At 39.3% G+C, this 17,201-nt stretch overlaps 1 protein-coding gene across 1 annotated transcript in view; it reads left to right on the top strand.

Annotated features, from left to right (window-relative positions):
* SPAG16 (sperm associated antigen 16) overlaps positions 1 to 17,201 on the top strand; it is a gene marked incomplete at its 5' end in the record, with an annotated part of 321,318 nt that overhangs the window by 138,778 nt on the left and 165,339 nt on the right. The window contains one exon of the mRNA XM_017828480.1: positions 5,402 to 5,587. Coding sequence (XP_017683969.1) covers positions 5,402 to 5,587 — 186 coding nt within the window. The remainder of the gene's footprint in view (positions 1 to 5,401; positions 5,588 to 17,201) is intronic.

Here is a 17,201-nt window from a genome sequence, read left to right on the forward strand (position 1 = left end):
TGGAAGGGACCCACAAGGATCATCAAGTCCAACTCCTGGCCCTGCACAGCACCATCCCCATATATATATGTGTGTGTGTTGATCTCATCAACATATAAATATCTCCAAGGTGGGTGCCAAGAGGATGATGCCAGACTCTTTTCAGTGGTGCCCAACAACAGGACAAGGAGCAATGGCCATAAACTAAACCCCAACAAGCTCCACCTCAACATGAGGAAGAGCTTCTGCACGTTGGGGGTGGCAGAGCACTGGGACAGGCTGCCTAGGGAGGTCATGGAATCTCCCTCTCTGGAGGTTGTAATGGATCTAATGACCCAGATGGCTGTATCATTTGTTTTGGCTAAGGCAAAATGACAATCTTTGTAAATTTTGAAGGATGGGACATGTGGTCCTGCTGTGAAGCAGAAGAGCTTTCTAGCTCAGTGTTCCTCAGCAGCTTCACAAGTAACCTGAGCACTCCCCTGGAGCAGCTCGAGGTTCAGATCCAAGTCCATCATCCAGAAATATTTAAGCCAGGTGCAATATTTGAAGCTGCCTTGCCTGTTGGTGTTACAATTGATATATTTGCAGGGGAGCACTACAGGGGTAGCTGTTGCCTTCATTTGACTGGTATTCCAGAAAGGTGATCAGTCACCTGAAATGTTGTAAAATGACTCTGTGCCAAAGGCTCATGTTGTTGCTGAATATGAATTTGAATTATTGATATATCTACAACTTGGGAAGTGTTAATGGAGAGACATCTTGTAGTGAGAACAGTGAAGTTGGAAGAAGCGAGAATGTATAAAGAAAGGAAATATTGTGTGTGTGTGTGTGTTTAGAATATGAGGGAGGGAGTATTTAAGGCTTGAGAAGTTGATGTTCCATCCCCTTTTCTGGAATGCAGAATTCTTGTTTCCAAAGTTTTTCCTGCTCTAATTGTCTCTGGAAGGGCAGTTCACAGCATCAGTTAGGAATACCTGAAGTCAGCTGAAAGGTAGAACTTTATGTGTATTTAGTATTTTAAAAAATGGTCTATCCATGTTTCATCCCTTCTAGTGCTTTGGTCTGCTAGAAAGTGTAAACAAAAAACCCCTCAAACAGACCAAGCAAGACAGTACAAACCAAACTGGTGGAGTCCACAGAGCACTGCACACAAAAGTGCTGTTACTTTCCTTACAAAAGTGCCAAATTTCTAAAAGATGGCAAAGTTATTTGCATGTATGTGAATGTGTTTCAAGTTACAGAAGAAGGTAGGATTTACCTTTTTCTTGTCTCCTAATATGTTGTCTGGTTCGTTGATTTGTTTGTTAAAAAACAATTAAAGTGTTTTATTTTGCTCTGAGTTAGATATACACACTGCACAGGATGAGCTGGAGCTTTCCCTGTTAGCAATCAATCTTAAATTCAAAAGGAGATTATATATGTAGCTGCTGGTATATATGAGCTTCTGATGTCATATGTTTTTAATCTAAAAATCAGTCTGCATTTTGTTTGAAAATCAGTCATGAAATAGAGGACTGTGTGGGTACCACAGACTGTTAAACCGACAGCCTAAATCATTAAAAACCACTGCTTTTCCTGATATATTTGTTTTTCTCCCCAACATGATCTTATACAGAACAATAGTACAGTAAAAAAACGTTGGAACTATGGGGAACAAAACATTAGCTCAGAATTTGGAGTGTTTCTTTTATCTCCCAGGACTGAAAAAAGGCCTCGAATCAGAAAAAGTATGTAATTATTGATCAGCTATTAAGTAGATAGGATTTTTTTTCTAATAGCAGAATTTTGATTTAGATGTCTGACTTGGCTTGACACAGCACTTTTTTGTTCATTATGTGGTTTGAAAACTACTGTGTGGTGAGGATTTCCTCACTGCTAAACAGCCTCAGTGCTAAAACAGCTCTGACAGCCATCATTCCCATGAGTACCATTGGTGCTTCCCAGAAAAGCTGGCATTAATTCCTACATGCTTAACTGCAGAGCCTCAGCTGATGCAACTCCCCTTTCTTTGGTCAAGTGATGCTTTCTTATGCTCAGGGAATGTTGGGGAGCTTCTCTTGCAGGGCTTGGGGCATCTGGGCCTGCTCTTCCCGAGTGTTTTTGACCTTCCTCCCACTATCAGTCTGTCCCTCAAAACTTTTTCCTGTACAAGCTGTGCTTTTGTTTTCAATCCCCCCTTTTTTCTCCTTTGATCTGTAAGGAGTGCTAAACCTCATTTGTTACTCCTTCCCCTATTGCAGATTGCCAAATTGAATCCATTTGAACTACCTTCCTGCTCATATCTGTTCTCTGAAAGATTTTCATCACTGCCTGGATGGCATATTCTTGAAATTCAGCCCAAGGAACCAGTGCTTCATGTAGCATTTTGGGGATTATATATTAAAAAATGTATAAGCCATAAATCTCTCCTTGTGATTCACAACAGTGGCAGTACATGTTTCCCTCTGAATCAATTGCAGATTTCATCAGTCCCACTTTATACCTGCCTCCGAATTTGTTTTAAGCTCTTATTTCATAAATGTATAAGGGGTATGATAATTTGTCATTTCTCTAATTTTATCTGTCTCCAGAAGTGAGATCTAGCTTGAGTTATTAAAAGTGCAAGTGTTTCATTAACAAAAGCACATTTATTCCAAGCAGCTTTACAAAATTAGGGTCTCCCTCAAACCCCTACTCAGACTTCAAACCTTTATGCTCTGGGATACGTGACAAAAGCTTCAGAATTACTCCTGTGCAACATTAAAATTTTTGAGAGATTAATCTCTCAAAGCTTTGTCTTAGGCATGGGGGTGTAACTGCCTTAATGAAGATTATAATGATATTTTCATAAAAATTAGCAGTCTAAACCATAAGTGTTAAAAATAGTCAAAAACTTAGGTAGGTGATCTTTCATAATGTCAAGTTCCCCCCTAAGATCTATCAGGTAAATGATGCACATATTTCAAGCTGTCATAGTAGCTACTTTTACCAAGCAATTTGGTGGACATCTACTGGAAAAGGAGGAGAGGAAGAATATAAAAAAGAAGGTTTGACACCACAGGTCCCAGACCCTTTTTTCCCTTCTTTTTTTTTTTTCCCCCCCTCTTTTTTTCTTATGAACTGCAACAGTGAACTGAATATCTCAGAGTATATTCTTGAAGTTTTACAGTAGCGCTTAGAATCAACCCTTGAGCTGTTTTCACTTCCCACACTTTTATATCCAGGGATGTGGGAGAAGGGTTTCTACTGCCTGTGATAGCACCTTTGCCATTATTCAAAGAAAACCAGAGTTTATGGGATCCTAAAGGCAAGGTCATCTTACTGACGTTGCTGAGATAACAGCAGAAATTGGTCTGAAAACCTACAGTTTAAATACTTTTGACCTGTATTTTTGTGTATTATCCGCACACTTTTTTCCTGTTTTTTGTTTTTGTTTATTAAACACGATTGAAAACCTGCAATATTCCTGGGAGGGCTGCATTAACTTTTTTTCCAGTATTTTATAGGAATTTGGGCTGAAGGCGCTCCAGATGGATTGATCTAACTTTTATATTGGGAAGGCTGATAGAAATTATATTAAGAAGCAAAATGACAGGATACTTGGATACATTTATTGCAGTGCAGCCCGGGGGGGGGGTATCGGCATGGCTTTGGAAATTAAGCCTCAGAAATTGGCTGGGGGTTCTCCAAAGGGCTGGCTGAGCATTTGATCAAGGGAGATTCATGAATTTCATACACTTGGATTTGCAGTAAATTCTTCTGGAGGTCGTTCTACAAAAACTCCCCAGGAATCAAAACTGTCCTGAATAAACCGGAAATTTATCTTGTGAATTGAAAAAGTGGTGAAAGGACAGGAATAAAGTGTCGCTTTCAGAATGGAGAGATGAATTTTTGAGTCCCGTGGGGATCTGTGCTGGGATCTAAGTTAAGACCATCTTGGAAGTTGGGGAAAAGAATGAGGTGGATGAGTTTGCTAATTAGCCAGGACAGGAAAAAGGAGCAAGTGAAGAATTACAGGGAAAGATTCCAGTCTCAACAGGTGACTGGATGGTGAAGTGGCAGATGAAAGTCAATGCAGATGAACACAAAGTAAAGCACATAAGAAAAAATGGCCCTAATTGTCCACAGATAAGCATGGGTCTAAACTACTTATCAGTACTGAGGAAAGCAATCCTGGAGCCGCTGTGGTCGGCTTCTTTGTGGTGGGGCCAAAAATGCTGACTGAATTACAAGAGCACAGAATAAACCAGGAAACATTGCTGTGCTGCTGTATCCCTTCCTTGGGTACCTGTTTCTTCAGTTGCAACTGCAAAGGTGCAGAGAGAGATGGTAAATGTGCTCCAAGAGCTGGAATGATGTCTGCGTGAGGAATGAGTCGACAGAGCAGGAATCTTCAGCTTTGCAGTAAAATATAACAGGGCCCTGAAGCGCCACAGTTGATACCACATTTAGAGATGGTGGACGTGTAGTAGATGTTTACTTTTAATCACAGTATTAGAATTAGAAGCATCAAGTGAAATGGAGTAAGGTATTTAAGACCCCAAAATAGCTTTTCACACAATGAGTAATTAAATTCTGGTATTCATTGACATAAGAGATTGTGGGTGCCCAAAGTTTGCATATGTTCAAAAATCAATTACTCGTGGGGAAAAAAACTCCATGGATGTGCTTGTTAAGCACAGAGAAATCCTGAGCCACAGGCTGGGGCTGGGAGAGTTTAATAAGGGTATCACTCCACATACTTGTTTTTATTATGTTCTTTTAATTAAGAATCCTCTACTAGTTGTTATAGAACATGTTACAGGTGAACTTTTAGTCTGAAGCCATATGTTCATGCTTAAAGGAAACAGAATTACACTTATCTGAAGATTTGGTAAAAAAATCTGAGTTAAACTCTGTATTTTTCATTCATGTAATATATCAGTGACCCCAAGAGATAGTAAATGTGTTAAAGTGTTTATGCTGAGTTAGAAGAGACAAAATTGGGATGCTTTTAATAATAATTTACATGTAGAAAGGTATGAATTTGGGAAATAAGAAAATATTCTTCCCTGAATCTGTCTTATTCTGGTTTGAAAGCAGTTCTCTGGACTTAACTTATTTTATTGATAAACTCTAGTGATAAACAGACTACAAAAGGCAGGAAAGTAATTTTTGGAAGCTGTGTTCACTTTCCTGTGGGAGATAGCTCCTTCCTATCTCCTTTCCTTGTCTTTTGATAGTATATTTAATAAGCGACCGCTTCATCTGTGACGTGTCAGAAAACCGTGTCAAGTAAAACCGAGAATGTTTTCAAACACGATTTTTGTTTGTATGTATTTTAACGTAACATCAATTGCTAGTTAACCTGTCTTTCTAAACCGAGGTAAATTATTTTGCTGTGTCCCTTGAGAACATCTTCACCTATGCCCTTGCTGAATTTACCTGTTTTTATTCCCAGTGGCACCCAGCTGGTGACGTCGAGCGGGGACACCACGGTGCGGATCTGGGACCTCTCGAGGCGCGGCTGCATCCTGACCCTGAAGGGACACGCCCGCGCTGTCCAGGGCTGCTCCTGGCATTCCCGGGGGGACTTCGTGGCCTCTGCCTCCATGGACAGCACGAGCAAAATCTGGGATGTTAACAGGTAGGGAGCTCCTGGAGAGTCTGTGTTAGGTAATTGATAACTTCGCTTAATAACCACGGGGTTGTGTTTTAGCTCGATTTAGCATCGATTGGTGGAGTTCACTCGGAGAACACAGATAAATTAAAGAGAGGGCTGGAAAAAACAGACTTTGATGTGGTTTACCAGATAAAGGCTTTAGTAAACAGGGAGATGGGAAGGATTTCAGATAGTGCCAAAATACAAATATTTGCTTTTACTTGGCATCTGTTGTTCTGCGTTGTTGTTTTTTTTTTTTTAAGGTAAGAGCTTTGTGGAACTTAAATATATAATTTAAATAACTGACTAAAACTTTGAGTAAGTTTTCTATGTAGTATTTCTAGCTCCTAAGTATGCAACACACTTTAAGGTTGGCCAAGTGGAAATATAAAGTCACTATATGTGTTTCAGCAAGGTCACTCCTGATTAATAAATCAATGTATACCTTTTTATTATCCAGGCAAATGCATTTTTATGAAGGTGCTTGTAGAATATTAGTATATTCCTGCTTACCAGTTAATTATTAGTTCCTGAACTTTCTTCAATTATATTCAATTTTGGTTAACTTACAACTTAAAGAAATGGAATGGAATTTTTTTTTTCCAAACTGCATCTTCTCAACTCCTGAATTACTTGGGAGTGGTATAACTGGCACCACTTTACTGTACTAGGTCTGATTTTTAACAACTGAATGTCACCAGTCCACAGAGAAGTTTCCAGTCTTACAGGTCTTTTCCCTGGTTCTTTATTATCCAGCCCTAATGGTTTTTTCCATTTGCTATTGGTCTTTTTTTTTCTTTTGCATTTGCACGAGATGAAATAGTCCTTCAAGCTTGTTGGCCACTGCAGGGAAAGAAACTTCACAGAAAAAGCAAGGAAGAATTTCTTCTTTCGTTCCTTTTCCTAAATCCCTCTTGGTCTGCTGCAATTGCAGGGAGCCTTGAGTTGAGATTTTCCAAACTGTTGTAATTCACCCGGACTTTTTGGAGAGCTGATTAAAACTCTGTCAGGTTCAGATTTCCAGTCTTGCTTTAAGATTGTGAATCGAGGAAGCATTAAATACTGTTCAAAACTTTTTTTTCAAAATGGAATAACAAATCTATCCTTTCGTGAATTATTCCAAGTTATTTTGGCTGAGAGCAGTTACTTAAAATGAAAGCTTGAAGCACATATTCAACTTCTATGAAACACAGACAAACCAGTTAAAGTTTGGCAAAGTTCAAGACAGCTGAGAAGTGGGTTTTATAACAGAAATTGTCAGCCAGTTCTGATAACAGATGATGCCTCCACCATTTACTATCAGTAATAAGAATTAATGGTCAGTGTTTTCCTTAGAAATGGAAACACCAGAAATCTAATGTATTGTTGTCTCTTAACCTGTTGCAGTTATTTAATGCCTTGATCATCTTTTATGGCATATTCATGACCTTTAAGAAATAATGGCAAGAATTGCTTTAATTTTATGTCAGAATGGTTTTGAATTTGCATAGACAGAGGTTTTGTTTAGACATTTTAAAATACCTTCTCTAGCAAGGAGGCTTTTGTAGTCAGAGGAATCAAAGCAAACCTTCACCGCCAACCCATGCCTCCCCCTCACAGTCATCAGCAACTCTCATTTTCTACCTCCAGTCTATCTGATCTGCATTCTGCATTTGAATTAAGAGAGTAAGGACACAGCCATGATGTGAAAGGCTAGTTATAGGCACAGAATTATTGCAGCCTGAAGTCCTGCAGAAATCTCGGTGGCTAAAGGCAGCAGGAGGTGACAAAAAATGTGGCACAGTCTGATTAAAATAGGAGTATTCAGAGTACGGAACAAAAAAGCCTCGCTGGGAGTCCTCACTGGTGGGCTTTCAGTCTGCTCCCAGTAAAAACTCGTGTTGGGTTATGTTCCATTACCTCAGTCCAAAAGCCAGTTGAGTTCTGTTTAGCTGATCTGTTGAGATGAATCTGTAGGATGTGCTGTAGGAGTGTGCATGGTATATGCACTTAGTACAGAACAAGTACGGTGGGAACATGAGATGCTCTTGAAGGGCTTCTGTAAAAGGGATTTGATGACAAGACGTGGTTGTTTCAGGCTTAAGACATCCTGCCTGGAGACCTGACTCCAGAACAGTCAGCTGCAACTGGGCCTTATGCCCATGTTGGCTAATTCAAGTGAAAATCAGCCCGTGCAGAATATATGGCCTGATTTGGAAATAAGGGAAAATTCCCGAGATTAATGACGCTCAGATCCTCCACTGGATTGTTAATTTACTGGTGCTTGTATATGGAGATGCTCTACAAAAGAACCTGCAGTGAATTTTGACTTGGCAGTACTAATTGGCTGAGTTTGGCAGCACTGATCCCAGCTGATTCCCGGGGTGTCTCCTGTGAATCCGTTCCGTGCCTGGAGTTCTCCGATCCAGATGAGGCCAGCTGTGCTGGGTACCAGTAAATGTGCATCTCCTCCGGGCTCCTGCAGACTGGGGCTGTACAGCAGCTCAGGAGGGTGGAGCAAGCTTTCCACAAGGGTTTATGATGCCTAGGAAGTTATTTTTCCTCTCATCCCCACAGAATATGTGCTTATCCAGTTGTCATCTGCAGCGTTCTCCCTCTCCAGGTGTCTGCCAGCTGACACGAGCTCTGAACAGGGGACAGAGCACAGGATAGCATATTTGTGGGAGGATAATAATCAGTGATCACAGTTAATCTAGTGATTTTACTCTTTCCACTGACAAGGAATTAAGATTTTATAAATGAGAGCTGTTTCTCTTCCTTAATATTACATATTTGGATGGATGCCTGCTTTCAAATTGGATAGTCCTGGAAAGCAGAAGGTTGGGGGGGGGGGAAAGCAAGATGAATATCAAAGCTATCACTGCCACCTTTCTGAAAGAGCTGTGTTGTAAATAAATGCTACAAATAAAAGTGCATCCATTTCTGTAATGGGTGGCAGTTGTCTTTTTATTTCCAGGCTTTGAAAAAAACCCCTTTTATACATTAGAAATATACTTTTCTATCTATAAATGTTGCTTTTGAAAAATATATAGCATTCTCTGTAGTTGTAAATTTGGTATCAAGAAACTGGGGAGGCTGTTTGCTATCTTTTAGCACCAAAACCCAAAGTGCAACTTTCACAATCATCACAAGATGCAACATCTCTTAAATTGGAAAAGGTTGCCAACAGTTTCAATAAATTACGTAATTCTTTGGCAATGATAAGAAAATTCTACCTACTAAATATTTGAATTTTGTTTTCTTAGAAGGTGAAACTACATCTGGTCTTTTTATTATTTTCTTTTGCTATGGGTAATATTCACAAATGTTTTTCTTTTGTGTGTCAATCACACATCAAGGCACAGGTGACATTCCTGACAGGAGGATAACATCAGGTAGCTTTGTAGTTAACCTCTTTGTTCTCCTGGACAACTTATGTGCCTTCTGTTTAAAGAGACAATCTGAGTTTAACAAACAAAACAGAAAACAAACAAATATCCAAGCACCTTCCTTCTTCCTGGAAGAGACAGGCACAGGCTGAGACACAGCCATGATCCAAGTTACTGAAGGATTTGAGGGAGTCTGAGTTCTGGTGTTGGAATGTCTTGATGCTTTCTGCTGGGAGAGTTGGCCACTGCTAAAGGACATTGAAAGCAAATGGCATAACGCTGGGGAGGCGAGGGCAGGGAAGGAAGATAACTAAGAAGATAACTAATGTGCCTGCTATAGTTAGAAAAACTATAAAAAACCCAAAACAAACCAGCAAAACAGAGACATATCTGCTCTTCTCAAAGTTAGCCCAACTGCTTTAATGGTTATGGGAATCAACCTGAAGCTGGGGAAGAATTTGGGAGAGGATTTTCTCCAGGAGCACAGCCCAGGTTGCAGACACACAGCCAGCTGTGTTCGTAGCTCAGCAGGCAGCTCCAGGGCTGTTTTCTCAGGCTGTAAATTCAGGACTGTCAAAGTCATTTTGGCAGGATTAATTTCAATTATCCGACGGTAAATATCATCAGAGATTTACAGCCTGATCTCTGATATGCAAATCAAGCTGAGCATCATGTATCTCGTGTAAACACAGGCAGTTGTTTAGTTTTGCAAACATATGCTGTACACTGTATGTTAAATGCAAACATTGTTATTTATGCTTTGAGCTTAAGAAATTATTTGCGGCAAAGTCAGAACATTTAGAATTTTTTTTCCTCCAGTTGATCCATTATACAGTCATTAGAGCAGTTCTTCATTTTTGCCTGCTTTCTTTCAATAGTGCAAAATACAGGAAATTAGGCCACAGAGAAATGCAATTGTGCTGTCCTGTAACAGACCTCAGGGTGAAGAAATGTTTGTGAATTGGAGCTGTTGCTGCTTTCTGTTTGCTGTTTTATAATCCATCATTTATTTGTTTTGCTTTTCACTCAACATGACAATTTTTGTGTGGTTCCTGGAAGTTTCTCCCGTACTCAAATTATATTTTAAAATTCTAAAATATGGATTTACATCAATCTCCAGTCATTACTAGTATCCGTTAGGGGATTTGTTCAGGTGCAAATTTTAAAAGTAACTAATCTGTCACGATTACTGTTAATTATCCTGCACAACCCCTAAGATAGTATCTTGTTAGTAAGGCATTAATATAGTCTCTTATTTATATACACGAAAATAATTGTTGACACCTTTTGCTTTTCTACAACAAGACTTGGAATTTTCACTTCTTTACCAAAATGTCATATATATATGACATTAATTCCTAGTTTGTTTGAATAATTCCTTCTTTTCTCTTAAACCTCCACTAAATTTCTGTCATAACTTCTCTCCATTCGGTAACTGCTGTTTATAGTTTTGTTTCTTCTCACAAGAAGCATTTTAATTTTGGGAAATTTAGGGTTAGTGCTTACTTTGAAGACATCAAGGAGGGATGGAATTTGTTTCATGAGAAGCCCCTGCTCAGCTCTAGCTTTCCTTGGAATGATACCATCAATGATGGTACTGCATGTTTACTTTATTACACATCTTGGTCGTGTGTAGTGCAAAACATGCTGAAGTTTATTTTAAGCTGCTGTTGTATTTTGAGGTGGATTTTTTTTTTGCTTCATTCTCAATGAAGTAATTATTTAATGTTGCTTGAGTTGCCAAGTTGACTAGTCAAGCCATTTGCCTTGTACCATCAGAGCAGTGTGAAAAGGCTGGAGTTCAGCCTGGCTTCTCCTGGCATCCTTGACACTCATACTCTGATTCTTTTTCTTCCTTTTCCCTTATGCAATGGACAGCTTTTAAATGAAATATTTACTATCAGATGTGTAGTCATTTTTCACCATGCCAAAGGCATCCATACCAGGATCCTGTAACATCTCCTTGGAAGAAACTCGTAAATATTGTCAAAGTCAAAAATGGAGCTATGCTTTCACATTTGGAATTGGAATGAGGGTGTGTAACCAGTCCTTGTCCAAATACCCCTTTTCAGGTGACACTTGTCTGACTCACTTCTCAGTGGGACAGAAGCCACAAGCTCTTCTGGCCACATACCATGTTTAATTGATTCCAGTAAAAGTGAAGCTAATCTATTTTCAGAAAAGACAAATGTCCTCCAGGAAATTAGGAGGCAAGTAGAAGAACTCAGAGGAAATGTGGCAGGACCATCTTTGGGTAGTTTGTAATGTGTCTCCTGACAGCACAGCAGGAAATGCTTGCCATTTTGATAAAGGAGAATTCCCTTTGGAATCCTCTGAGGAGTGCTGGAGAGACAAGCTGCTATTAATCCCTCAAATCCAAATGAGGCCCATGCCCAAGTCTCCACATTTCTAAGTATGCTACGGTTCCATAACACATTTTTCAGGACCGAGAAAATCTAAAACCTGGTCGTTGTAATTCCCAGAGAGCCAATTGTAAAAATCAATTTGAAGATGTGAATTATCAGGGAAAAAAATGATATCCAAAGCGTAGGTATTCAGTTAAGGGGAAAATAGAGCTAAATACTGAAAAAGAGGAATCTCAAAGTACAAAACTTTACAGGAAGTGTAGCTTGAATGCTGTGTTGTAAACTTGAAATTTAGTCGTGTTAGAGTTCGTATGAGACAACAGGGGTCAGTAATGAGAAATATTTAATATGGTCACAGATTTATAGTCAAAAAAGCCAGAGAAATCTTACCTAATTCCCATGGAATGCCTGAACTGGGCAAGTCATACCACTGTCTACTTTTGGTGAAACTAAACAAAGAGGTGAAGGGTTTTACTGGAGCCCATAGGGTGAGTTACAGCTGAAGCCATTGGTAAAACTTTCTGTTCTTTGGTAACATTAAAAAAATGTCAAAATTAGTTGTCTTCAAATGTTCCTACTGGGTGAGAAGAGTAGGATTTTCAGTAGTAATGTGGATTCATGGGAAACAGATGTTTCTGTGATTATTAATCACATTGTTAAATGTGACAGGAGCTGTGTAGCTTCTGCTGCAATGTTTGTACTGGTGGCCCTTGGCTGCAGGTCTGGATAAATCCACGTTCTCTGTGGCTTTTGCAAGAACTGTCCATGGCAATTTAGCCTGTACATAACAAGCATATTTGAATTTCTTAGTGGTTAGAGGGATTTTTTTTTTTTTAATCCTAAGAATATTATGACTTTTTTTCCAAAAGCATTGAATAGACAGAAATATAAGTGTTTTGCTTTCTGGTTTCTGCTACTGGTCTTGAACTGCACAGCACAGTTTTTGATTAATGGAGAGGGAAGAAAAAAAAATCAAGTTACTACTTTATTTTTTTAAAACTAAAGTGATGAATGGAGCTGCTTTCTAAAATGTCTGAGTCCTGTAGGTATTTCTAGTAGGCTTACCTGAACTCTACAGTTGTTATCTACATAAGATTTCCATCTTCTTTTATGGAAAGATAGTGGAGAAAGTTGCACTTGATTGACATGAAAGGATGTATCCCTTTCTTATCTCAGAAATTTCCTTGTTTGATAATTTTAACATCTAATATGGCTTGGAAAAACATATTAGATGCAATTGGGGATTTTATGTTCTAGTTGTCCTCTGTCAGCCCAGGGCTGCACAGATTTCCTAAATTATGTCTAGTTGGCTGAGAGATTCCCCTTGGACAGCAGTTGCTTTATTTAAGTGCTGAGGTAGAGTGACCTGGAAGTTGGACAGTTTTCTCCTTGGTTTACCTCACTCATCAAAGTGCCTCCTAGATTCCCTGACAGCTAATTCGGGAGCAGGAGGAATGATGAAGGTAATGCTTAGGCTTCCTTCCATCAAATCCCAACCAGAGCAGCTGGCAGGTGCAGAAAGCTCAGTCCACTCGGATCGTGTGTGATGCAGGAGTCTCAGGTCTTGGATTTTTCCCTCTTTGACAAGGTGCAAGTTGAATTCCTTGTCTTATTTGCAAGTGTGCAGGTACTGTAACTATGGCTCCTGCAGAATGTTATTCAGATCTTGACAGGGTGTTTCCACCGCCCTACATTCAGTATTCAAATGCAGAGGATCAGCACTGTAGACATGCAGCACAATTCAAGTATAGTTTTTCACTCCAAATCCAGGCTCATTATCTTCTCTTCCCTTCATGCTACAGTCACTCGTTACTGGCAGGCTTTTCTTTACCTCACCTGCTCTCCTAGAAATAGTCTTACAGTATCTCAACCAAACCAAAACCGAATTGTACCACCAGAGTAATTCGTACAGCAGTGAGAGCTGTCAAATATTATTACAGAATTCAGGGAAGACAACAGTTCATTAAAATGATGAATTTCTGTCATCACAACCATATCCTGTCAGTACCAGTTAGTGCAACTATTACACACACAGTCTGTGATCCATGTTAAAGTGCAGCACTGTTACCCAAAATCACAGTGTGCTGCAGCACAAGTGATTGCAGGTTGTTCCCCTGTTTGTGTCCCCAGTGAATTAACCAGAACAGGAATACATCTTACTACTCACAAGCAGCACTACTCTGACAGGCACATGGTGAATGGTGAACTGTTTGTAGCTGCTGATGTCTTCTGGTTTGAAATCAAATTAATTGGTCATTTGATTTCAAAAGTCTGCTGTAATGGATGCCTTGATATATGTAAATTCCTGTTGTTTGAATTCTTGTCCCCTGGCTCCAGGCAGTCTTCAGAGATGTGTGTGTGTGAGATGCTTTTGGCATGTCTTTTTCTTTTTTCTGCCTTTTTTATAAAAAGAATTTTTTAAAGGGTTCAGATGTTACACAAAACCTCGTATTGAGAGATTCTTCCCTCTCCCCAAGTGCTGTAACTCTGGTTGTCTGGCATGTGTATCCTGTTAAAGCAAACTACATTCATCTTTGATTAGCCTCATCTGGAAAATGAACACAAATCCTTGAACAGTTCTTCCATATAGAAAATGTGCCCTGGGTCTTTTATTGAAGATGGAAGACATTGAATTGTGTTTGTACCTCCTTAAAATGTGAACAAATACTGTTTCCAGCCCAGTAGTGGTTTTCTCTGTGACAGTTTTCAAAAACTTGGGGCTCATTTCTGTCCTAAATCTTAAATTTCCCTAAATGGTTGGACCACATACATATGATACAATTATTTTGGTACCCTGTGTGGATTGAGACAGACCTCAGACTCTTCAGAATAGGCTTTGAGAGCTATAAAGCCCATATCCACATGAGACAAGTGGTTAAGTCTGTGAACTATTTACACATCCAGGCTGAATCCTCTCATGAAAATAAGGGAGGGTTGCCTTAGTGGAGGTGAAGATCAAGATGAAGAAAACAAAAATGTTGGCACTTTCCCTTCTGCACTTCAATATTCAGCATAGGTTTTCTGATGTGAATTGAGACACATCACACAAACCCCTTGTTCTAGGATGACCAATATCTTTCCCAGCTAGGAATCAATTCACCATCTGCAAGACAATTTTTATGCATCTATTTACTGAACTCAGAGCCTGCAAAGGCCTGTGTGTCTGTGGGAAACCTATTAAATATGTATTGGAATTATCCACTTGATGCAAAACCAATGAATTTCTTTATATTTTAGTGTCTCTTTCAAACCCATTTCTGTCACCCAAACAAACATTCTAGATAATGGAATCTTAATATTGAGACTGCGGTAAAATGTCAACAAAATTTGTGAATTATTTAATACAGAGCAGACAGTCCTGGGGCGTTTGTGTTGCATAAAGGGCATGTGAGTTGGCTGCATGCTGTGAGCATGGCTGAAGTTCTGCTGCTATCCCTCCTCTGAAATTCAAAGAAAGGAGTAAAAATACTGTATGTGATCTACTGCAGTTACGTTCTGCCATTTTAAAAGCCCTTTTTGTAGCTTTTTATTTTAATGTCAGAGTTTGTTTCACAGTAATATAGATCTGAGCTAAGTGTGTTTGGCAGGTTAAGATGAAGATAAGGGTTTGAGGACAGAATATGCAATGCTAGGTGGGAAGTAGCAGCTGGCTCTGCAGGTAGAAAAAACCTTAATTCTAAGTGTGTCAGCCTTTTAAGTGATCCATATCAGGTTATCAGTCATGGCTAGACAATACTTTGATTACATATTCAGCACCTTCAGCAATAGTGTAAACTAAGCTTTGCTATGTGCAACTGAAGATTTTAGTAGACTTGCTTGATATATATGTGTCAACAAGATAAGGTGATGTCACAACTTTTAGAATTGCAATGCTGGTATTAAAATCCTGTCAAGTACTGATATGTTGGTTATCAAATACACCAGTCAGGCTTTTGGGACTAGAATTTGAAATCCTGATTACTGAGGTTCTCTTCAACAGGCTGTGGAAGAGTTCAGGTGCCTATGTGTGTAAGGTGAACAGCTTTTGCATTTGCAAGTTTGGGAAGAAAATGAGGATAAGATCATCCCACCTCAAGGACATCCTTCCTTCTCCTACTCTGAAGTGTCCACTCCTCAGAGAAATTGCTGCATTTTCCAGTCCCCTTGTATTGAAAACTTGCCCATTGTTAGGAGTGGATTGGATGCCCCAAACTGGTCTGATTTTCTATCAGACTGAGGGCAGATTCATTTTCAAACAATCAAGGTGCACACTTCTCAAATTCATTTTAAGTCTATTTATATTGCAAATGATTGGATATTGTTTCCATTAATGCTCACGATTGAGTAATTTGCTGATGAAATTAAAGTCTTTTTAAATTAATTACTAAATAAAGCAAAGGACTCTCTCCCCTTGAGATACATATTGAGATCTATAAAAGGAGGGAACTAAACCAGTACTCTCATAGTTTCTGCATGTGTTTCGAGTTAATCTTTCCCTCCAGCAGTTGGCAAAGGGAAATCCAGCCCTTTCCCAGCTCTGTCTGGGGGGAGTGGGGATGGTGTAGAATGTAAAAATGGGCTTGTAAGAAAATAGCAGATCAAAGTGGTGGGAGGTATCCTTGGGAATTTAGCTCTCCATATTCTTTGTTTGAGTGGGTTTCCTGCTGAAAACACGTTTCCAATCCCATGGTTTGCTGCACTGATCTCAACAAACATGCACCTGTAGCTTCAGTCAGTAGGCCAGGCTTTTTATTCTTCACTCCAGCAGCTGCTTGTTAGAAAACCTCGAATGATATTGTTTTTGTTGTGGCTCCGTGTTTAAGAGCACAGCAAATCCATTATTCATAATACCTTCCCAAGTTCACAAAGCCATTGAATAGCGCTGCATAACTCCTTAAAGCTGCCACCCACTCAAATCCATTTTATTTGGACAAATAAAGAAACTCTGCGCTGAAGAAAACCAATTTGAAAACACACTGAAATTCATTTTCCTCACTTAAATATTAAAGTGCTTATATTTATTGCGTTTCAGCCTTGTTGTACTGTTTTCAGAAAGGATTTGCTCATTTAATAGGCCTGAAGAAGTTTCAGTAAATTTAGAAAGTGGAAGAAAATAAACTAACATACGACGAGGGTAACACTGCATTTTATGCAGTGAATCTGCACGCTGGAGATTAAACCCATCCATTAATATCCTGTGTAATTGCATGATGCTAATTCACAATACACAGTCCTGGCCCAGGCTCTCCTGGTTCTCTGCACTGTTGCAACTGACTGTACAGTCAAACAAAAAATATTTTTATTTCAAAAATAACAAGGACTGAAGTTCCTGGTTTGCAGTACAGTAATAAATAAGGAGAGGTCTCTAACATTCACTTGCCATTCCATTTTTGAATCTGAGACCATAGGTTTTTCTTCATCTGTCTTCTTTGATAAAGGCATTTTCTCTTCTGTATCAGAAAACATTAAGACAGTTTCTGATAGGACCATTCATGGTGTGTAGATGGTTTTGGGGCCCAGTGCATGTGTATGGGATGTTCAGGGAGCAGAGCTGGCAGAACTCCCTTTACATGTGCATTGGACAGTGTGAGCTACCCATGCTGCTTACAGGAGCCTTCCTCCAGATGGGCTGGGATTAAAGATAGAAAAGAAATATATTAAAAATATTTTTTTTAAAAAATTCATTAAAAATAAATTAAGAAGGTGGTGAAATTAGATTATGAAGATCTGGTACTGCTTTTACTATCCTGTGTAGAATGTTATCACTTCAAAGCTAGACCAGCAAATGGATTCTGAGGTAAACTAATGATGGAGTTCTTGTTTGGAGTTTTAGGGGGTAAAGGAGATTTGTTGGGTTTGGTTTTTTTGTTTGGTTGGTTGGTTGGT

The sequence above is a fragment of the Lepidothrix coronata genome, unplaced genomic scaffold (assembly GCF_001604755.1).
Source record: "Lepidothrix coronata isolate B3197 unplaced genomic scaffold, Lepidothrix_coronata-1.0 Scaffold149, whole genome shotgun sequence".
NCBI classification, from domain to species: Eukaryota; Metazoa; Chordata; class Aves; order Passeriformes; family Pipridae; genus Lepidothrix; species Lepidothrix coronata.